The 24,611-nt window shown below is 44.4% G+C and overlaps 1 protein-coding gene across 1 annotated transcript; it reads right to left on the bottom strand.

The window, feature by feature from the left end:
- Positions 1 to 1,793: 1,793 nt before the first annotated feature.
- Positions 1,794 to 20,449, bottom strand: LOC144510527 (cytoglobin-1-like). The gene is made up of 3 exons (XM_078240018.1): positions 20,127 to 20,449; positions 6,697 to 6,928; positions 1,794 to 4,605 (listed from the first exon to the last, which is right to left on the bottom strand). The coding sequence occupies exons 1-3, from the start codon at positions 20,222 to 20,224 to the stop codon at positions 4,423 to 4,425; spliced, it is 513 nt and encodes a 170-aa protein (XP_078096144.1). The 5' UTR covers positions 20,225 to 20,449; the 3' UTR covers positions 1,794 to 4,422.
- Positions 20,450 to 24,611: the final 4,162 nt, after the last annotated feature.

The following is a 24,611-nucleotide window of genomic DNA, read 5'->3' as shown; positions in this document are numbered from 1 at the left end:
TTCAATGTTCTGACCAATGAAACCAAGCATGCTGAATGCCTTCTTCACCACTCTGTCCACCTGTGATTCCACTTTCAAGGAGCTATGAAACCTGTACCCCGAGATCTCTTTGTTCTGTAACTCTCCCCAGTGCCCTATCATTAACTGAGTAAGTCCTGCCCTGGTTCAATCTACCAAAATGCATCACCTTGCATTTGTCTAAATTAAACTCCATCCACCATTCGTCAACCCACTGGCCCAATTGATCAAGATCCCGTTGCAATCTGAGGTAACCTTCTTCACTGTACACTATGCCACCAATCTTGGTGTCATCTGCAAACTTACTAACCATGCCTCCTATATTCTCATCCAAATCATTAATATAAATGACAAATAACAGTGGGCCCAGCACCAATCCCTGAGGCACACCGCTGGTCACAGGCCTCCAGTTTGAAAAACAACCCTCTACAACCACCCTCTGGCTGCTGTCATCAAGCCAATTTTGTATCCATTCAGATACCTCACCCTGGATCCCGTGAGATTTAACCTTATGCAACAACCTACCATGCGGTACCTTGTCAAAGGCCTTGCTAAAGTCCATGTAGACAACATCAACTGCACTGCCCTCATCTACCTTCTTGGTTACCCCTTCAAAAAACTCAATCAAATTTGTGAGACATGATTTTCCACTCACAAAGCCATGCTAACAGTGCTTAATCAGTCCTTGCGTCTCTAAATGCCCGCAGATCCTGTCTCTCAAAATACCTTCCAACAACTTACCCACCACAGATGTGAGGCTCACCGGCCTGTAGTTCCCAGGCTTTTCCCTGCAGCCCTTTTTAAACAAAGGCACAACATTTGCCACTCTCCAATCTTCAGGCACCTCACCTGTGACTATCGATGATTCAAATATCTCTGCTAGGGGACCCGCAATTTCCTCCCCAGCCTCCCACAATGTCCTGGGATACACTTCATCAGGTCCCGGGGATTTATTTACCTTGATGCGCAAGTCAACAAGTAAACAGGATCTCGAGCAGCAGGTACACAGGACTGGAGGGGAGGCCTGCATTGGTGCTGACTCAGCCACAGTTGCAGCTTTTCATGCCTGCGGCCCTATTATTGGAGAATGGAGTTTCTGGCTCCAAAGACCCTCCCACGAGTGACACAGTGGCTGCCTCCAATGAGGCAGGAATCTGCTCTACCAGTGACAAGATGCTGGCAAGGCTGCAAGTCAGCTTAATCGGTGCCGACCTCCACAGTCGGGAAATCTGATAGTCCGCACATCCCTGGGAAATGTTGCTAGCGGCAGCGTTGCACCATGGATCCATCCCCACATTCCTGTCCCCCAGACCCCGCCATTTTCCTAGCCCACTCCTATCCTACTTCGAGGAGGGTCGGCCCCGTGTGTGCTCTCTAGCTTCTATTCACACTGAGGAAGTTGTTAACTCTCTCTTCCTCAAATGCTCTGACACAAGATTGTGTGACGTTGGGAATTATCGAGTTAAAAGCTGCATCCAAGCACTCTGTAACACAGACTAAGGGCGAACAGTAAACATCTGGATACTAGCACCCTGTCCCACTGGCTCCAACTTATACCAAAGTGAAATATCGTGCGAGTATCTCAGTTTAGTTCCACAACATCTTATCGAATGTGAGTGCAGGTTTACCATCACCATCTGCTAGTTGTGAAACATTGACATATTGAGCAGATGTCCGACTTATCTTATTTACCATTGAGACAATTTTATTAGCAGGCTTTATGGCTGCCAATCTTTTAGAACACCACAAAGAATTTTAAAATGTAAATCTGATGATAAACATTATGAGCAACACATTTTATTGTACAGAAGAAGAAAATACAAGATTGCTAAAAGTTTGGTTACAGCAACTGGGGTTTTGGAACTATCATATTACAAGCTGAATTCAGCTGATGATAAAATAGTTTGATGTTGCGCTAATGCTGCTAAATGTGTATTCAAAAATATGCGATACAGATTTCAAAAGTGTTCATGTTTTTGGAATTGTGCACAGAGATATCTATTCATCATCTGTATTGTTGGATGATATGTAAGAAATAACTTGTGGATAATTTGAGAGGCTAACATGATATAAATTTGAATTAATGGTAGGAAATAGGTTTTAAAAGTAGCATACACATAAACTTGCAATTTTATACAAGGGGGGGATCTAATTGAAACTACAGAATACTAGAATCCTACAGTGCAGAAGGAGGCCATTCGGCCCATCGAGTCTGCACCGGCCACAATCCCACCCAGGCTCTATCCCCATAACCCCATGCATTTACCCGAGCTAGTCCCCCTGACACTAAGGGGCAATTTAGCATGGCTGATCCATCTAACCCGCACGTCTTTCGGACTGTGGGAGGAAACCGGAGCACCCGGAGGAAACCCATGCAGACACGAGGAGAATGTGCAAACTCCGCACAGGCAGTGGCTAAGCTGGGAATTGAACCCGGGTCTCTGGCGCTGTGAGGCAGTAGTGCTAACCACTGTGCCTCCATGCCGCCCCCTGAGAGGCCGAGATAGAGTGAATGTGGAGAGGCTGTTTCCACTAGTCGGAGAGACTAGAACGGGAGGGCACAACCTCAGAGTGAAGGGACACTCCATTAAATCTGAGACGAGGAGGAATTTCTTCAGCCAGAGGGTGGTGAATCTGTGGAACTCATTGCCAGGTCATTGACTGTCTTTAAGACAGAGATAGATAAGTTCTTGATCAATAAGAGGATCAGGGGTTATGGGGAGAAGGCAGGAGAATGGGGATGAGAATATATCAGCCATGATTGAATGGCGGAGCAGACCCGATGGGACAAATGGCCTAATTCTGCTCCTATATCATATGGTCTTATGGAATCGCACTTGCACAAGTGACTCGTTCCTCAAAACATTGGCGTGAACGTGATTTACACATGGAGCCACTATTCCAGACATCATTCCACCCTTTTCATTCTGTAATATTTTACTTTGTCATGTACAAAAGGATTCTGTAAGTAGCAACACAAGCTTTACCTTTTGATTCTTTAGTGCATCTCCCTGGAAATGGGTTTAGCTAACAGTTCAAAGATCTATCCCAAATTGCAGAACAGAAAGGAGAAATGAAAGGGGTTCCTAATGATGGCTCACAGTCTAAAAGCTTGATGTCCCAAATTACTATCCGTCCATGTGTAGACAAAGATGGGACAGAAACTGACTCTAAACAGTGCAAACAGCACTCAAAAATGTGAACCAGTGATTTTTACAGTGTGTGGTTCTGTCTGAGACCTCAACATTTTGCTAACTTCAACAATATTATCACAGCATAAAAATAAAATAGCAGCGGGGAGTAAGATAGTGGTTGTCAGCCAGACAAAGCTGGTGCTGTACATGCTGGGATGGTCTGAAACCAGGCTAACAGGGCCCAGAGCTGCTCCAGGTCACCCTGCAAGGCCGACTGTAGTCCTGTCCATTGAATCATAGAATCCAACAGTGCAGAAGGAGGCCATTTGGCCCATCAAGTCTGCACCAACCACAACCCCACCTAGGCCCTATCCCCATAACCCCATGCATTTACCCAAGCTAGTCCCCCTGACACTAAGGGTCAATTTAGCACGGCCAATCCACATAAACTGCACATCTTTGGACTGTGGAAGGAAACTGGAGCATCTGGAGGAAACCCACGCAGACACAGAGAGAACATGCAAACTCCACACAGACAGTAACCCGGGCCAGGAATTGAACCCGGGTCCCTGGCGTTGTGAGGCAGCAGTGCTGACCGCTGTGCCACCGTGCCGCCCTGGTGAAAAGCTGGTGAATGTCACCAGCTTTTCAGCAGCTATGCTGCAGCCACTGGGGCAACACCATGAGGGAGCAATAGGACAGGAAAAGGCAGGCGCTAAGAGAATGCAGAGGGGTTAAGTCAATATTTGAATGCAAAATGGCAGGCTTTGGCTTATAAATTTGTTGCTCGCCAGTGCTACAATATAGATATAAACCTTGTGAGAGGTAGGTCAAGTTAGAAGGATATTGGATTATTACTGGAGGGAGTCCCAGCAGATGGGTAACTGCATTTAATGGGATTTGGAACATGTCATGAAAAGGGGTTTTAAAAGTAATTATATGTTTAAAATGGGGCATAACTCCCCATCAGATGTGTCCAGTGACATAAAATGTACCCTGTCTTGCTACTGATTTAAATGTTTGAATAAAAGTGATGCTGAGAACTCAAATAATGCAGAACATATCTCTTACTTAATCTAATTTAACAGCACAGATGAGCAATGGATATCAGCATTTTAATTTATTTCATAGCTGCTAATTTCCATAGTCCTTTATTTCCTCATTGTCAGTTTCAAAACATTATAGTTGTCGAACAACTGTATTCAAATGCCGACCAGGTTAGTCGTTGCACTGTGGCATCGTTTGGGTGATGCTATAATGAAGCAATACATTAATCAGTTGTCGGAGCGGTAATTGTGAGCAGTGAGGCTGCATCAGCTCCAAGGTTCTTGTAGCAGCTTTCGAGATAACTGTAAATGATGTTGAAGATCTTCACCCACGATTCGCGGATCTGTGGTGTAAAGGTGCTGCCCAATGATTCTTCCAGGATCTTCACGATAATATTAAATATAATCTGCAATAACAAAAAGCAGAAAAAATTGCACTAAACTTCAGTGGTACATATTTGATTTGGCGTAATAAGTCTTCGGAGGCAGAAGTCCCTTCACCAAAATCCCTTTATTTACAACCCCAACAGCAGTACACAGAGTGCTATCAGTCAGCAGTCTTCCTTCGGGAGTGCCAGAGGAACTGACACTCCCGGTTAAATCCAAGGAAAGACTCCCTGATTGGCCCATCAATTGGCTCCTTAATGAGGGAGTTCATATTCCAATAGGCCAACCTCAATGGCCTGATTGAAGTCATTACACTTAGGAAAACAGCAACAGAAGATGGCCCCATTCGGCCCTTCGCATCTCTTCCACTACTCAATAAGATCATGGCTATTCTGGTTGTAGTCTTAACTCCACTTTGCTGTCTGCCTCCCATAACTCTTGACTTCCGTGTCTACCAAAAATCTGTCTAACTCTGCCTTGAATAAATTCAAAGACCCAGCGTCCACTGCTTTCTGAGGAAGAGAATTACACACACCAATGACCTTTTGGAAGAAGAAGTTTCTCCCCATTTCTGTCTTATTTTATATCTTCCTAGTTTTAGTCTCCCCACAAGACAAAATATCCTCTGGGTAGCCACTCTATCAAATCCCCTCTGACTTAAAGATTGAAAGACAACTAAAAATATTAGCTTATTCAATCAGAGCCAGGTTTTGGTAGTTTGTACCAAGTGGTTGGGACTCAATCATCTCCTGGACAGTATTAGTCTGCAGGTTGGAAAACTTGGAGCAGAGATCTCCTGAGGAGCCAAGGTCAGTGACAGTCTGAACATCAAACCATTGTCTCCAGCAGGGCAGTGGAGAAAGGACCAGACAATGGGCCGAACTGATAGCCAGTGAAGGCTCAATGGGATGGCTTCTTTCAGTGCTGTAAGATTCACTGTCATAGCTGTGCTGAAACAGCTTGGATGGGGAAGCAAGTGGCTCTGGCTCTTTGGTCTTCAGTAATCCAGCTGGGAAGTTGGAAGAGTCATTGCCTGTGCCACAGTTAACCACTTACTGGAGCCACATGGAGCAAACAGAAACAGCCAGACACTGACATGTGTGATGATGGAGACACTTGAAGAGGTCGGGTAAGATCATTTACTCAGCACTTTGGACAGGTGACACATGCAAATATTTCAGTTTATTGTCTTTGCAATTTTCAGGTAGTGCTCCATGTTGTATATATGGATATTGATGGAAACTACTGCTATTGATTGGCGTATGTGGAAAAGGTACAACATTTTGCTCTAATCCATTGTGCGGCTGAGCCCTCTTAATGTCATGGAATCCCTACAGCACAGAAGGAGGCCATTCAGCCCATCGAGTCTGCACCGACAACTATCCCACCCAGGCCTTATTCCTGCAACCCTACATATTTACCCTGCTAATCCCTCCGACACTAGGGTCAATTTAGCATGGCCAATCAACCTAACCCACACATCTTTGAACTGTGGGAGGAAACCAGAGCACCCGGAGGAAACCCACGCAGACACAGAGAGAACGTGCAGACTCCGCACTGACAGTGGCCCAAGCCGGGAATCGAACCCAGGTCCCTGGCGCTGTGAGGCAGGAGTGCTAACCACTGTGCCGCTGCGTCTGTCACGGTGATTTGGCATTAATTACATTTTTCAGCCACCATAAAATATTTGGACTTTGCATTCTCCATTTAGATACCAAAGTCAACTGATGCAATCATCACTAGGCATCAGTTACACTCTATTGAGTTATTAATGATATTTTTTAGTTTATCTGCAAATTGGGACTATTAATTTTTTCGAGTGCTGCCAAGTTGTGATGGAAAGTCAACATATTCAAATTACAACAATCATTTACCAAAGAAGATCTGAAAATATTTTTAGGCAGATTTATCTAAGGTTTCGAATTAAACATTGACAAGCTTTACCCTACTCTGGCTCGTAAGTGTACACTGTAATTTTCAAACATTATCGCAACTCAAAGATCAGCATTATCCAATTCAAATCCACAATGAGTCAGCTTTTTATCCTCAAATTATGTAAGATTTCACTGTGAATTCAAAGGAACAATATGGTACGTAAAGCCGAGACTTACCCGAAAGTTGTGCACATTTATTTTGTGCACATAGACATGACGTTCTGCCATGGTATTCAGAATGGCACAAGCGGCATCCCAATCGTCCAACTGCTCAAAGATGTCGTTGAGCTTGTTCATCACCTGTTTGCCGTGCCTTTTGATCTGAGCGGACTTTTGCATTTCTTCGGGGCTTGAAATGTTCTTAAAATTCTTGAAGTACTTCTTTGTTTCGGGATAATCCGTGAATAATCTGCATAAGAAGAAGATTTTTAAAAAATATTGGCAATGTTTATTTTATTTATGTTGATCTGTTTATTAGTCACAAGTACGCTCACATTGACACTGCAATGAATCCCCTAGTTGCCACACTCCGGTGCCTGTTCGGGTACACTGAGGGAGAATTCAGCATGGCCAATGCACCTAACCAGCACGTCTTTCGGACTGTGGGCGGAAACCCATGCAGACATGGGGAGAACATGCAGACTCCGCACAGTCAGTGACCCAAGCCAGGAATTGAACCTGGGTCCCTGACGCCGTGAGGTAGCAGTGCTAATCACTGTACCACCGTGCGTCCTATATATATAAAATATATGTATATATATATATATATATATATATGTATAGGACGGGATTTTCCAGCCATTCATGCTGCCACTGCCAGTGAGGATGGAGAACTTGGTGCTCAGCCAAATCTCCGCTCACTGCAGCGGGACCGGAGAATCGCGCCGGTGTGAATTCCGGCCATATTGTCTGGGAGTTTCCGGCTGTTCTTGCCAGGATCTTCGGTCCCGGTGGCGGATGTTGCACAGAACAGGGAATCCCGTTAACAGTGGCAGGCTTGGCCAATGGCAGGGTGCGTCCACCGCTATGAAACATGCCATGGGAGGCGGGGGGGGGGGGGGGTGGGGGGGGGGGGCATGGAAAATCCTGCCTATTAATCACCTAAACTTGAATGTACAGAGCACTCTTTCAAAATTTGTGGCTGACATTTGGAGGTATTGCGAATTGTGAAGAGAATTGTGACAATCCACATCGATGTTAATGTCTTGTCAATTACACTGTTAAGTTTGAGAGAAAAGGTGATGGCTACTAATGATCTTTAAGCACATATCGCTCAGGGATTGACACAGCAAGGGCTGTCACTCCTGTCATTTATTGATTATTGGTTTTATAAAAATAATATAAATAGGGCTACCCTCGCTCCCAATTTGTTCAATTTATTGATGATTTGTTTTACTTTAATTAGAGGATATGTCCCACTAGGGACTGCCACCCCTCCCCCCTTTAAAAAGCTTATTTTATTGATAACTGACTTATACCTATAAGAACAGATAAATAGGGGATTGCCTCACCAAGGGCTGTCACCCGCTTCATTTTTGTTCAATTCACTGATTTCCATTCTAATCAAATAGTGGATAGCTGGGACACTGATTTGAGTGGGAGGAGCGCTGTCAATAAACTCTCTCAATCAGGAAGAGTTCTGTGCCTTGGTTACTGCTTCACCAACCAGCTTGGATCCCGTTACCAATAAACAGGATGGTGGGATAGGTAGACACATGACAAATGAAAGGTAATGCAGACAACTGTGTGAGCGAGTCATACTGGTAGGAAGAAAATACAAAATAAAGTGTGCAATTCTTAGTGGGGTACAGGAGCCGAAGGGCCTGGGGGTGTATGTGTACAAGTCATGTATTGGGGAAAGAAAAAAGCCTAGTAGGTTAGCAAAGATTTAAGTATTTAAGACGCTAACAGAATACCAGCATTGAGTTAAATGTCTCCAAATCAGACTTACAAGCTAACAAGGAACAGTTTCCACACACCTGAATGCAATAAGAGATTTAAAACAAGTGATTATGATTTCAACGCATATTAGATTTTTCAACTGTATTTAATAAAAGTAATTATGCACTTTAGCCAAGAGCAGATTGCTGCGAGGCATGATGGTATAGGGGCATGCAGACAGAACCACATTCTTAGGGAACAATAAAACCTCAGAATGTGCAAGTTCTTATCAACAAGAATTGCGAGCAGTAAGGTTTTCAGGGCTGCTTATGAATAGAATTATTCACTATCCAGATAAGACAATGCCTTCTCAGGCAGGAGAATGCGCCTTAGTCTGATGCGGCCGATGATGTGGAGGAAAATGGTGGGAAGACCATTTTGACCAAGTGTAGTGTGTCAAAATTCGCAGATGACACTAAGATGAGTGACAGAGCAAAGTGTGCAGAGGACACTGAAAGACTGCAAAAGGATATAGGTAGTCTGAATGAGTGGGCAAGGGTCTGGCAGATGGAGTACAATGTTGGTAAATGTGAGGTCATCCATTTTGGTAGGAATAACAGCAAATTGGACTATTATTTAAATGGTAAAAAAAATTGCAGCTTGCTGCTGTGCAGAGGGACCTGGGTGTCCTTGTGCATGAATCACAAAAAGTTGATTTGCAGGTGCAGCAGGTAATTAAGAAGGCAAATGGAATTTTGTCCTTTTTTAAAAAGTTTACTTATTAGTCACAAGTAGGCTTACATTAACACTGCAATGAAGTTACTGTGAAATTCCCCTAGTCGCGACACTCCGGTGCCTGTTTGGGTCAATGCACCTAACCAGCACCTCTTTTGTACTATGGGAGGAAACCAGAGCACCTGGAGGAAACCCACGCAGACACGGGGAGAACATGCAAACTCCACACAGACAGTGACCCAAGCCAGGAATCGAGCCCGGGTCCCTGGCACTGTGAAGCAGCAGTTTTAACCATTGTGCTACTGTGCCACCTTGCCAAATGGAATTTTGTCCTTCATCGCTAGAGGGATGGAGTTTAAAAACAGGGAGGTTATGTTGCAGCTGTATAAGGTGCTGGTGAGGCCACAGGCCACAGATGCGTAGGTTAGAGGGATTAGTGGATAAATATGTAGGGATATGGGGGTACGGCTTGGGTGGGATTGTGGTTGGTGCAGACTCGATGGGCCAAATGGCCTCTTTCTGCACTGTAGGGTTTCTATGATTTCTATGATTTCTACCTGGAGTACTGTGTACAGTTTTGATCTCCTTACTTGAGAAACGATATACTGGCACTGGAGAGGGTGCAGAGAAGATTCACTAGGTTGATTCCAGAGTTGAGAGGGTTGGACTACTGAGTAAACTGGGACTATACTCATTGGAATTCAGAAGAATAAGGGAAGATCTTATAGAAACATGTAAGATTATGAATGGAATAGATAAGATAGAAACAGGGAGGTTGTTTCCACTGGCAGGTGAAACTAGAACTATGGGGCATGGCGTCAAAATAAGGAGGAGCAGATTTGGGACTGAGTTGGGGAGGACCTTCTTCACCCAAAGAGTTGTGAATCTGTGAAATTCCCTGCCCAGTGAAGCAGTTGAGGCTACCTCACTGAATGTTTTTAAGACAAGGATAGCTAAATTTTTGAACGTAAAGGAATAAAGGGTTATGGTGAGTGGGCAGTTAAGTGGAGCTGAGTCCACGAAAAGATCAGCCATGATCTTACTGAATGGCGGAGCAGGCTCGAGGGGCCAGATGGTCTACTCCTGCTCCTAGTTCTTATGTTCTTATGTTCTTATTGTCTGGGTTGCTAAGCAATAGAGAAAGTTGAGTCAGCAATAGGGGGAGGAAGCATCCAGATTCCACGGACCAATGAAATCCCATTATGTCAAAGGGTAAAATGCAGTTGGCTAAAGTATGCTACAGATGTTATTAATGATTTATGTGTATTGATTCAAAGCTAATGGAAGGCTGGAGAATTTGATAAGAGAAATGTAGAATTGATCTATCTTACTTTAGCGGCACGGTAGCACAGTGGTTAGCACTGCTGCTTCACAGCTCCAGGGTCCCGGGTTCGATTCCCGGCTCGGGTCACTGTCTGTGTGGAGTTTGCACATTCTCCTCGTGTCTGCGTGGGTTTCCTCCGGGTGCTCCGGTTTCCTCCCACAGTCCAAAGATGTGCGGGTTAGGTTGATTGGCCAGGTTTAAAAATTGCCCCTTAGAGTCCTGGGATGTGTAGGTTAGAGGGATTAGCGGGTAAAATATGTGGGGGTAGGGCCTGGGTGGGATTGTGGTCGGTGCAGACTCGATGGGCCGAATGGCCTCCTTCTGCACTGTAGGGTTTCTATGATTTCTATGATAAACATTGTACGCCAGAGTTTATTGGAGATGTCAGGTTGCTCTATGTCTGGAGGGGCCTAGGACTCTTGGGTAATCTCTCCCTGCGACTCGCTGGTCAAGTAAAACATAGGTCTTCAAACTGGGATACTGCCGTTTATGAGTCTTTGTATTGGCTGAAGTTTCGGCGATACCTGGCCACCTCGCAAACCCCGCTAACATCGTGGAAAGCAGCAGACAGATTAAGAAAGTGGTTAATTAATAGTAGAGCATAAAAACAAGAAAGTTATAATAAACTTCTGTAAAACACTGGTTCAGCCTTAACCTGAGTACTGTGTCCAATTCTGGGCAATGCATTTTCAGAAGGGTTTAAACACATTTGAGGGGTGCAGGAAAGATTCACAGATATGGCTCTGGGAACAAAGAACTTCAGTTTAGTGGAGAGGTCAGAAAAGCTGGGGTTGTTCTCCTTGTTGAAGAGAACTAAGAAGAGATTTGATCGAAATATTCAAAATCATGTAGTCTTAGCAGAGGTAAGGCAGAAGCAGAGGTAGATAGATTCTTGTTAAGGAAGGGAATCAAATGTTATCAGGGGTAGATAGGAATGAGGAACTTGAAACACAAACAGATCAACTATGATCTTATAGAATGGCAGAGCAGGCTCGAGGGGTCAAATGGCCTATTCTGTTCCTATTTTGTACATTCACATAATAGATAAGAAGAAACAATTCCTATTCATGGTAAGATTTCGAACCAGAGAACAGTGATTTATGATAACATTGTTATACAGCAAGTGATTAGGATCTGGTATGTACTGCCTGAGACTGTGGCGGGACAGATAGAATGTACTGTGTGAGAGTGTGGTGGAGACAGATTCACACAGCGAGTGGTTAGGATCTGGAATGTACTGTGTGAGAGTGTGGTGGAGACAGATTCACACAGCGAGTGGTTAGGATCTGGAATGTACTGTGTGAGAGTGTGGTGGAGACAGATTCACACAGTGAGTGGTTAGGATCTGGAATGTACTGTGTGAGAGTGTGGTGGAGACAGATTCACACAGTGAGTGATTAAGATCTGAACTGTGCCATCAGAGACTATGGTGAAGGCTTTCAAAAGGGAATTGGATAATTACTTGAAGAGCACTTCCAAGGGTGCAGAGGCGATTCACCAGGATGTTAGCTAAAAGCAAATTACTGCGGATGCTGGAATCTGAGTCACCTGGACTCGAAATGTCAGCTCTTTTCTCTCCTTACAAATGCTGCCGGACCTGCTGAGATTTTCCACCATTTTCTCTTATGCTTTCACCAGGATGCTGCCTGGGATGGAACATCTGAGCTATGAAGAGTGACTGAAGAGGCTTAAGTTGGTTTCCTTGGGAAATGCTGAAGGGGGGACATGATTGAGGTGTATCAGATTATGAGGGGTATGGAGAGGTTGGAAAGGAAGCAGCAGTTCCGTTTAGTTGAAGGTTTAATAACGAGGGGGCAAATTTTTAAGGTGAGGGGCTGGAAGTTTAGAGGAGATTTGAGGAAAGGTTTTTCACCCAGAGGGTGGTGGGAGTGTGGAATGTGCTGCCTGGGAGGGTAGTCGAGGCGGGAAACCTCACAACCTTTAAAAGTTACATGGATGAGCACTTGAAATGTCATAACATTCAAGGCTATGGGCCAAGCTTTAGTGTAGTTTTGCCAGTGCAGACTCGATGGGCTGAAGGGCCTCTTCTGTACTAATGACTCTATGAAAGGAATTGCTGGGATATGGGGAAAGGTCACGGGAGTGGGGCTAGCAGAGTTGCTGGTGCAGGGAACCTGCACAGTTACAATGGACTGACACTCCTCTGTGCACTGTAACCATTCTATGATTTTCAGTACAAAGCTTTCAGGTTTTATTTTGACTGAAATAGAATATTTTCTTACTTTAAACCCAACCTAAAAAGCAAAAATCAATAAAACGTTCAGAAATAGTTTCCAAAATCTCAATCGAATAGAATTGCAATGATAATCCATTACCAAGGACGGAAGGAGTAGCTGAAAACTCTTGCTCCATCTCCACATAAAGGAATAAGGGAAGTGGCAGATGGAGACAACCTGAAAATAGGATCAATAGGTGAGAGGTGACAGAAGGGTTAACAATGGATCCTTTGGATATCTCAGTGATGAATATGAGTCAGGTTTCCTGAGCTCTGTCTTCAGCTTTCTCTCACAGAACTGTATTAAAAGGGAAAATCTATACATGGAAAATGAAGATCTGCAAAGGGACAGTTTCCTTTGGAAAATGCCCTTGCTTAGTGAGAAAGCACACAATCGATCAAAAGTCACTGTTACAGCAAACAGCCAGTTAGTAATTTACAGATAGCATTTGTGGGCTCAAGACTTTTCATTAAGCAATTCACAATGTAACACCTCGACTCAAAATGTCCAGAAAGCCACAGATGAATAAAGTGTCAGAAATTTAGGTCAGAAATCATAACCTACAGAGCAGAAAGAGGCCATTCGGTCCAATGAGTCTATGCCAACCACAATCTCACCCAGGCCCTATTCCCGTAACCCCACACATTTACCCTGCTAATCCCACTGACACGAGGGTCAATTTAGCATGGCCAATCAACCTAACCCGCACATCTTTGGACTGTGGGAGGAAACCGGAGCACCCGGAGGAAACCCACGCAGACACGGGGAGAACGTGCAGACTCCGCACAGACAGTAGCACGAGGCTGGAACTGAATCCGGGTCCCTGGCGCTGTGAGGCAGCAGTGCTAACCACTGTGCCACCGTGCTCTATGACTCTCTAATAGTTATCCTGTGGATATAATCTGAAAAGATATAGGAAAAATGGGTGGAACTGGTGGCTTTTTATCGTGGACTTGCAGGGAGGTTAGAAGAAGCAAATACCCTGCAATCAGTTAAGAACCAATTTGTTGCTGCAATGGTGTGGCTGAATGGTTGAACTAAATTAATGGCTTTGATTGTCTATAATTGTCTGCTGATCTTTGTAAGCTCTGTACGGGGTCAATGCCTACAGAATGGTGGATAGAGAATTTTCCTAGTGTTCATTAATGATGCTTTAATTATTTATTAGCAGCTTGTGTGCACCGCCTGCTCAGAAACATTACATGGGATCAATTCCCATCCAGCCATAAGAAGTATTTAACATAGATTTAAAAGCTAAAAAAAAATGATTTTACAGCAATCTACTACATTTATTTAACTAAACCTGAATAATACAATTACAACATTTAAAAGACATTTGGACAGGTACATGGATGGGCAAGGTTTAGGGGGATATGGGCCAAACGCAGACAAATGGGACGAGTTCAGTTTAGGAAACACTGGGCGAGTTCATCTGAAGGGCCTGTTTCTGTGCTGCATATCAGTCTAAGTTTATTTATTCATGTCACAAGTAGACTGACATTAACACTGCAATGAAGTTACTGTGAAAATCCCCTAGTCGCCACACTCCAGCACCTGTTCGGGTACACTGAGGGAGAATTTAGCATGGCCAATGCACCTAACCAGCACATCTTTCGGACTGTTAAAGGAAACCGGAGCACCCGGAGGAAACCCACACAGACACGGGGAGAACGTACAGACTCCACACAGACAGTGACCCAAGCCGGGAATTGAACCTGGGTCCCTGGCGCTGTGAGGCAGCGTTGCTAAACACTGTGCCATCATGCTCTATGGCTCTATAATAGCTATCCTGTGGATATAATTTACTATTTAATTTCAAAGGGATTTTGACAAAGTTCCAATATATAAGATTTATAGAGTTCATTAAGGTTTATTGGAGATTGTGGTTGATTGAAAAGAGCTTTATCTAAGATTAGTGGGAAGACTATTCTTAATTTGCTTCTGTTTGTGATTATAGAGAAGGATAATTATAATAAGGTTCCAAATATGTGGAGGTTATAACTAGATAACAGATTGATAGCATTTGACTTAATGGATGGGCTACAAAACAGGAAGAGTGTAGATAAAGGTAGTTACACATATAGTAACAGGAAACATGTAGCATCTCTACACAATGAAGAGGTGTCAATAGCAAGGTTTGATGAAGCAATGGCAGCTAGGTGTACTGAATATCTCATCAAAGTTACTGTCTTTGTGATGGTGCAAAGTAACGTGTTGGAAACTCACTACCTCTCTCACGTTTGGGACTGATCTCCCTTCAGTGTGTTGTGAATCTTACAGTCTTATCAATGAAACCATCCAAGTCATTTGCTTTCACTTGAGAATGTTTTCATACAAGTCGAAATGAATCCTTATCATCCTGAGAATTAAATCTTTGGTGCAGTCAGATTTCTATGGTAGTTCTGGACTCACCTTGGGTGAAATATTATGGTCAAGTGGGGTAAAAGGCAGGGAGGGGCTGTTGGGTGGATGGGAGCTCCTAATATGCAGTGAGTGACCTACACACCCAGCCTGACCTGTTGCCCATTTTAAGGTGCAGGCTTGGGCAGCCCACCTGCCCTTGGGCATGGCCAATTAGTGGTGAATTAAGTGCTCATTCTGCCCCTGCCGTTATTTTACCTGCAACAGGGGAAGGCTCACACCGGGTGGGTAGCGAGCTGCTATCAAGCAAGGGAGGGGTTGATCTCCTTTGAGGGTCCATCAGAGGCAGCCCATCTCCTCCACAAGATCAAAACCCCCTCTTTAACTCTGGGCCGCTCAAAAATACCCCATCCTCTGTCCCCCTCTCATTGAGGCTCTGCCAACATCCCAGACTTACCTGAAGTACAACCTCCATTTGCTCCACTTCTCTGGAGGCTGCCTATAGTCCCAGCACTGGCCACCACTAGGGCTGTTGGGACTGCAGAGTTGCAGAGTTGCCAGCCAATAGGATTGGCCAGCTGCTCTCTAAGGAAGGACATCCTTCCCAGATGGGGCAGAATCTCGCTCGGCCTTAGACAATTAACTCTCCGTGGAAGGGTATTGGGGCTGGGGGTGGTGGGGGGGTGGGGGGGGTGGGGGGGGGGGGGGGGGTGAGGGGGGGTGGTGGGGGGTGAGGGTTAGGTGGCCGTGAGGCAACTGGGATTGGCGGGGATGAATTCCCCATTGACCCCTCGGGCAGAGGGCTGGAAACGCCACCACCTGCAAAAATTCTGCCCCCGTCTTCAAAAGTGCAAAGTTAACACTGCAGAAGTTAAGTGAGGATGAACTCAGGTGAGCTAGACTCACAGGTCTGCATTTGTTTTAATTGGTAAAAAGAAGATCGACAGGAGACATGACACAATTCTTTAAAACACGACAAAAAATAATGGCACAGACTGGCCATTTAATTTTCAGTACATCAGAGGTGAATAAAATTCAGTTCTTCACTCACTTGTGGGTATAATGGAACAGGTGAGATTACAAGAATAGTTTTATATCTTCTTAGTTCAAAGTACTATGAGAGTTGAACTTCTATCACCATTCCAACTGAGATTCCATTCTTCAACACTCTATAAGTGTGTATGAGCAATCACTTATTGAATATTGGAATGATGCAGCACTGAAGGAAGGTCATTGGGTGCATCACAGCTGTGTCAGAATATGGAATTCTAAAGAAATGAGTCTATTTCCTCTACTGTCAGACTGCAATTTTAAATGGATCCTATTATTATCCTATTTATTAGTCACAAGTAGGCTTACATTAACACTGCAATGAAGTTACTATGAAAATCCCCTAGTCGCCACACTCCGGCGCCTGTTCGGCTACACTGAAGGAGAATTTAACATGGCCAATGCACCTAACCAGCGCGTCTTTCAGACTGTGGGAGGAAACCGGAGCACCCGGAGGAAACCCACGCAGACACAGGGAGAACGTGCAGACTCTGCACAGACAGTGACCCAAGCCAGGAATCAAACCCGGGACCCTGGTACTGTGAGACAGCAGTGCTAATCACTGTGCCACTGTGCTGCCCTATCTTTAACTTAGTCAGAGCCCCCTTCCCTTCAAAAGCACCATCATCGCCCCACGTGTAAAACACAATCCTTTCCAGCCACTGCCCTTTCTTTGAACATGTTGTCATCATCCAACTCTATGGTTCCATCTCCCACAAAAATCCTTTCTAAATCTTCATAGAATCATAGAATCCATACTGTGCAGATGGAGGCCATTTGGCCCATCAAACCTGCACCGACAACAATCCCACTCTGGCCCTATCACCGTAATCCCATGTATTTACCCTACTAATCCCCCTGACACTAAGGTGCAATTTAGCATGCCAAACAACCGAACCTGCACATTTTTGGACTGTGGGAGGAAACCGGAGCACCCGGAGGGAACTCATGCTGACACGGGGTAATGTGCAAACTCTACACAGTCATCCAAGCTGGGAATTGAACCAGGGTCCCTGGCACTGTGAGGCAGCAGTGCTAACCACTGTGCCACCGTGCTGCCCCTGTTTCCAGCTTACCTAGAGCACCACGGTCACTGCAGACAGTCACTCATGGTGCCATCCACCATGATAAGAACTGCAAGAGACATGGAGCAAAGACAGGTAAACAGGTTGGAAGTATAAATTAGCCAAGTTCTAATTGAATGGCTGAATATACTCATAGGGCTGAGTTGTCCACCTGTGTAACTATATTCCTATGATGAATGTCACAGTGCAAAATTATAGCATTGAGTTGAGTGAGCAGATTAAATGAGAAAGAATGAAGTATAAAAAATAAAGCAACTACTGTTTTTGATACAGACAATACAAGACAGAACTCAACAGTTTCCTATTCCCAAGGTTAGCACTGCTGCCTCACAGCGCCAAGGACCCGGGTTCGATTCCCAGCTTGGGTCACTGTCTGTGTGGAGTCTGCATGTTCTCCCCGTGTCCGTGTGGGTTTCCTCCGGGTGCTCCGGTTTCCTCCCACAGTCCGAAAGACATGCTGGTTAGGTGCATTGGCCATGCTAAATTCTCCCTCAGTGTACCCGAACAGGGGTGTGATGACTAGGGTATTTTCACAGTAACTTAATTGCAATGTTAATGTAAGCCTACTTGTGACACTAATAAATATACTTCAAACTTTAAATCAAGAGGCATGATTTTGACCATCTCAATAACTGCACAGATGTTTATCAGTTTTGGATTCCAAAGTCTTTGGCAACCTATGAAATTAAGTCAGAACACTTTACAAATCTGTCATTCTTTATAAGAACCTTTCTGCGGGAAAGGAAGGGAGGGCACAGGTGGGCACCTTGTAAAGGCGACAGTACTGGTGTGACATTGTATCAGCTGATTTACTTGATATGCTCCTGTAACTGTGGGTTATTGGCCATAGAGAAGAACATATTGGTCATATTGTGGAGTCTGTAGAGGGTATGGTTCCTAGGGAATTAATCTGATTACAGAAGACAGAGTGGAATAGCATCGACGTAGTAAGAATAGATTAAAAAATGAGATTAGGAAAACTATAAAAGTCAAGAAGTGTGAGAAGCCAATAAGATGAATATGAAAGTTTTTTTTTAAAGTTTATTTATTATTGTCACAAGTTGGCTTACATTAAACTGCAATGAAGTTATTGTGAAAATACCCTAGTTGCCACACTCCGGCGCCTGTTCGGGTACACTGAAAGAGAATTTATCATGGCCAATGCACCTAACCAGCACGTCTTTGGACTGTGGGAGGAAACCGGAGCACCCGGAGGAAACCCACGCAGCTACGGGGTGAATGTACAGAATCCGCACAGACAGTGACCCAAACCGGGAATCGAACCTGGGACCCTGACGCTGTGATTATTAAGTGGTAAGTGGAAAGCAATGATAGGTTAATACCTACTGGGTAAGAGAGAAAGACTAAGATATTCGGAAATGAAATGTGAGGAAAATATGTGGACATCATCAGAAAAATGGAAGGAATGAACACTAACCACAGAATGATAACAGAATGTTAATTGGGATGAAGTATCTGTGGGAGGAGAATTCTCAAAACTGTTAGTAATAAATTAGTAGCAAGATTGAAATTCTTGCAGATCACTGAAGCCTCATTGCTCCCAGGCCAATATCAGGAGGTATAAGAGGGCCAAACATAAAGTTGCTGAAGTACGTCTGTTCTAACACTGCAAATATTTAGAATACATTCTTACCTGTTCAATTACCCAGCCTGACATTTGATTGCACAATTGCATTTAGTTTATTTAATCACAGATACCTTCCCAGTATTGAAGGATAAATATAGCAAAACAATTGCCTGAACACAATCAGAACCGGATTCAAAAGGTCACCTCCACATTCTTAGCTCCTGTGGCCCATAATTAACTATAATATCTGGGAGGTCTGTTAACCCAAATCGTTCAAAGCTTGCCTGATTCCAGAGAACAAATACAATGGACATTTAAGAATTTCCCTGCAAGGCAGTTGTCCTTTATGGTGGTAAGTCATTAACATTGCTTTACAGCCAGGAACGACTGAACCCTTCGTTCCCACTCTAGATGCTTTTAACAAAAAGTCAATGTTATTTAACATTACACAGAAGCACACTTGTAGCTCCAGGTATTTGTGATTTAATGAGTATTTTCAACAAAGCAATTATTTGTTTCACAGTCCGATGAGTACTACAGTGCATCTCAGATTAAATGGTTTTAGATAAGTGTAGCTACTTTATATAAGAAAAAGAGGAAATGTTTTAAGTTTATTTATTAGTGTCACGAGTAGGCTTACATTAACACTGCAATGAAGTTACTGTGAAAATCCCCTTCTGGAAATCTTAGAAATACTCAACAGGTCAGACAGCATCTGTGGAGAGCAAACTGAATTCCAATACCGACGAAAGACAGTGGGCACAATCTTACCTGTTGATCACGCTCCCGCTGCAGTGAGGTCAGAGCAATGACGGCCAGCCAAATCTCCGCTGGGAAAATCCCGCCAACGGTTAGGTTCCAGCCACAGAAACATCGAAAATAGGGGCAGGAGTAGGCCACTCAGCCCTTCCAGCCTGCCTCCCGCAATTCATTACGGTTGATCATCCAACTCAATAGCCTGATCCCACGATCCCCCCAAGAACTGGATCATGAAAACAATATTACAGCCTCAATAAAGGGCGACTCAGTCATTCAACCATTCACTCCATTGCATAGAATTGAAATTTGATCTGGCTGCTTTTCCTCTCTCCACAGACCCAGTGCCAATATGTTTTTGTTTCAGATTCCCAGCACCTGCAGTATTTTATTTGTACTCCTGTAGCTAGTTTACACCCTGACTGAGATTACAATACAAGCATCTCTTTCACACAACAGTGTCTAAAAATAGATCTTGTTAGGGGAATGTACTCTGCCGAGTCAGTGAGAGAGATGCTAAAGGAATGCTATTAATGCCCTGACAGATTAAGACAACATGCAGTGACTGAAAGCAGCTGATCCTCTCTCACCTCAGTACAACTGCTCTGCCGTTTCCCTCGGGATCCGCTGCTAGTTTCTCCCAGATGCCGCGGATATGGGCTTTGTCAGCCTCGGTCATGTCACTCATGGTGGCAGCGATCAGTGTGTGTGTGGCTGCAGGGAAACCTGTATGTGTGTGTGTGTGTGTGTGTCACTGAGTGAGTGAGTGTCTGCTGCAAGCACAGAACCGACACTCACTTTTAACTAGTTTCAGGGTTCCTGCCACATCACGTGGCGAGTGAAAGTGCCGCCCGCGGGAGTTCGCAACCGATGGTGGCAGCAATCACTCAAGATTATTCCTCTCTCCCTGTGTGAACAGGAACTTTGCAACGGTCCACATTCCACACAACCAGTGGCAATCTGCAAAACCCGCCCCAAATCCCCGGGAATCAATGTGAAACTGACACAGAGAAAGAAATTTCTAAACTCCTGCCAATCTGGCACTGTTAGATCAGTGGTCATTGCCTCTTTTATAAAGTTCAACACGTTTTGCTTTATTATACACAAACGATTGTGACAGTCCGAAAATTAATTTTTTTATTGTGTCACAAGTAGGCTTACGTTAACACTGCAATGAAGTTACTGTGAAAATCCCCTAGTCGCCACACTCCGGTGCCTGTTCAGATACACTGAGGGAGAATTTAGCATGGCCAATGCACCTAACCCGCACGTCTTTCAGACTGTGGGAGGAAACCCACGCAGACACAGGGAAAACGTGCAGACTCCACACAGAGAGTGACCCGAGCCGGGAATTGAACCCAGCACTGTGAGGAAGCAGTGCTAACCACTGCGCCACCGGTTGACAATGACAAGTCTTGTATGATATTAACTGTGTAATTGGCTCAGGTGTAAGGTGAGTGAATTTAACATTGAGATGTGTATAGCCTTATACCCCTCTCCTCCATAACAGAAGTCATCGATCTGGTGGTGCCCTTGTCATTTTCTCAGCATGAAGGACTCCTTTTCTTTCCCCTGGAGTGTAGGAGGATGAGAGGCGACCTTATAGAGGTTTATAAACTCATGAGAGGCATAGATCAGGTGAATGGCCAAGGTCTTTTCCCCCAGGGTACGGGAATCCAAAACTAGAGGCATAGGTTTAAGGTGAGAGGGGAAAGATTTAAAAGGGCCCTAAGGGGTAACTTTTTCACACAGAGGCTGGTGTGTATCTGGAATGAGCTGCCAGAGGGGGTGGTAGAGGCAGGCACAATTACAACATTTAAAATACATTTGGACAGGTACATGGATAGGAAATGTTTAGGGGGATATGGACCAAACGCAAGCAAATGAGACCAGTTCAGTTTAGGAAACCTGGTTGGCATGGAGGAGTTGGGCCGAAGGGCCTGTTTCCATGTTGGATATGTCTATGACTCTATGCAGGTAAAGTCACCTGTGGACCAGTTGGTCAGGGTGCTGCCTCGGAGTCATAAGGCTTTTAAGTTGAAGCCCCACTCTGGGACTTGTGCACTAGGCTGACACTGCAGTGCAATACTGAGGGAGTGCTGTCTTCCGGATCATTCAAGCCCCAGCTGCCTGCTTGGATTGATTGTAAAAGATCCCATGGTACTGTTTCAAAGAAAAGTAATCATCCTGGTGTCCTGTCCAATATCAATCATTCAAATCATCAGCATGAAAATCAGTTAATAAAACATTATGGGATCTTGCTGTGCATAAATTCTTCATACATCCAGGATTTGGTACCTAAGCCTTTTCAGAGTCAACTTTGAAGAAGTGCAGATGTCATGACAAACAGATATCCTTCCACCAACACCACAAAAATCAGAGTAGACAGTTTTCCAACTGTTATTGCTGAGATCTTCCTCTGTACAAGCAGTATGCTGCATTTGTTTACAGAAATAGTTGTGAAATATTTCGGGACATCTGAGCATGTGAAAGGCAAGTTGTTTCTTGGTTCACTGATATCATGGATAAAGAGAGGAGATATCACCAAGTAAATAAAAGCTACAGGCAGAGATTTCTCAGCTGTTACAGAGGGGAGAGAAAGGCAAACTGAACTGCTTCATTGTTCTAGTTGTCTGTGCGTTAGCAGAGCTGGTTTAATATTTGAAATAGGCTATTTCTCAAAGCCCTCTGTTTGTGAAATTTATTTTGAAGTGGCTCACAACAAACTATGGCTGCCACAGGTCACATGATTTGCAAGTTGGCTACAGTTCTGAAATCGTCCAACAATAATTATAGGACAAAACACTCATCCTTGTGCCTGTCAATGCGTGGATCCGTTACAATCAAGGGAGCATCAGACAGTCTGCCTCCCCAATTTGGATTTGTAACACAGAGAGAACATCAAAGTTTTGTTATACCTACATAAGCGTTGATAGCCACCATCGATCTCCTAAAGTGTACAGTGGATTTTTATCAGAGGCATGGTAACTGATCGTTATGCTGAAACCTCATACAACCTGAGCTATCTGGACTTCAAGTAGTTTTAATGTTACATTCCTGGACTCCAAAGTCAGTCTGCTGTTAAATATCCAGCCTATCAACACCAAAGCAGGACACCAGGCTGATAATAAAGACTATCTCTAGTCTAAGCTCCCTCAAGGCCTTGAAGATTGCTGTCATTTTCTCTAGAACTGTGCTAAGTCCCTATAGACCAACCGCATCTTGCTACATCATCACCAACTTTAAAGGAATTCTGAAACTCTTGCTTTCAGCTAGCTGAACTAGCCTCAACTTTAACTTGCATGTGAAGGGACACTCACTGGAGTTAAATCAGAAGTATAGTTTATTCAGATATTCAAACCTGAAGGATGGTCACAACTTCATTTGCATACAAGCACTCAAGAAGGAATTAGGAAAAAGATGAAATTTACAGCTCAGAATAACTTTTTAAAAACCCAAAATATGGATACTAATCCATGTTAATGTCAAAGTCGTGTGAGGGTCCCTTCACGTACAAGTTAAAGTTGAGGCTGGTTCGGCTAGCTGAAATGGTATAAGGATCAAACTAAAAGTAAAGTTTATTTATTAGTCACAAGTAAGGCTGGCATTAACACTGCAATGAAGTTACTGTGAAATTCCCCACACTCCGGCACCTGTTTGGGTCAATACACCTAACCAGCACGACTTTCAGACTGTGGGAGGAAACCAGAACACCCGGAGGAAACCCACACAGACACGGGGAGAATGTGCAAACTCCGCACAGACAGTGATCCAAGCCGGGAATCGAACCCGGGTCCCAGCCTCTGTGAGGCAGCAGTGCTAACCACTGTGCCAGCATACCGCCCATGGAAGCTCAAATAACACCATTTCATCACGGTAGCACAGTGGTTAGCACTGCTGCTTCACAGCTCCAGGGTCCCGGGTTCAATTCCCGGCTCGGGTCACTGTCTGTGTGGAGTTTGCACATTCTCCTCGTGTCTGCGTGGGTTTCCTCCGGGTGCTCCGGTTTCCTCCCACAGTCCAAAGATGTGCAGGTTAGGTTGATTGGCCAGGTTAAAAATTGCCCCTTAGAGTCCTGAGATGCGTAGGTTAGAGGGATTAGCGGGTAAATATGTGGGGGTAGGGCCTGGGTGGGATTGTGGTCGGTGCAGACTCGATGGGCCGAATGGCCTCCTTCTGCACTGTAGGGTTTCTATGTTTCTATCAGGCAATTTACACCTGCCAGGCTTCACACTGAGTTTACAGATCATATTACAGATCATAAACTCTGCTCCCATTTGCTGGACCCTTCTTTTGTTGCTTCTCTTGTCCAATTACCACCTCCATTTGCTTTGCACCATCATCTGTTTTGTTGTTATTCCTGCTCTCTGTCACACAGACCTTCCTTTTGTTCTTCCCCCTCCCTGGCATTTGTTCCAACTTGTTCACACTCCAGCTTTTCAGTTCTGGAGATAGGGCATCAAACTGAAATCTTGTTTCTTTCTCTACAAATGCTGCCTGGTCTGTTGATTGTTGTTTTTATTGAATGGAAATTTTCTCATTACCTTGTATCAACTTCTATCCCTTAAATTGATGCTTGGAATTAGAGAATATACAAACTGGAATGAGACCATTCAGCCCCTCCAAATCTCCATTGAACCTATACCTGCCAATGTATCAGATAGTGCGTGCCAAATTCGAACCACTCATAGAACATAGAAACCCTACAGTGCAGAAGGATGCCATTCGGCCCATCGAGTCTGCACCGACCACAATCCCACCCAGGCCCTACCCCCACATATTTACCCTCTAATCCCTCTAACAACACATCTCAGGGACAATTTTTTTTTTAACCTGGCCAATGCACCTAACCCGCACATCTTTGGACTGTGGGAGGAAACCGGAGCACCCGGAGGAAACCCACGCAGACACGAGGAGAATGTGCAAACTCCACACAGACAGTGACCCGAGCTGGGAATCGAACCCGGGACCCTGGAGCTGTGAAGCAGCAGTGCTAACCACTGTGCTACCGTGCTGCCCTCATTGTGTAAGATTGAATTTCCTCCTTTTGCAAATCACTTAGAGCTATGTCCTCT

The sequence above is a fragment of the Mustelus asterias genome, chromosome 23 (assembly GCF_964213995.1).
Source record: "Mustelus asterias chromosome 23, sMusAst1.hap1.1, whole genome shotgun sequence".
In the NCBI taxonomy this organism is placed as follows: domain Eukaryota; kingdom Metazoa; phylum Chordata; class Chondrichthyes; order Carcharhiniformes; family Triakidae; genus Mustelus; species Mustelus asterias.
Note: the sequence above shows the minus strand (reverse complement) of the source record. Positions and strands in the feature narration are given on the sequence as shown.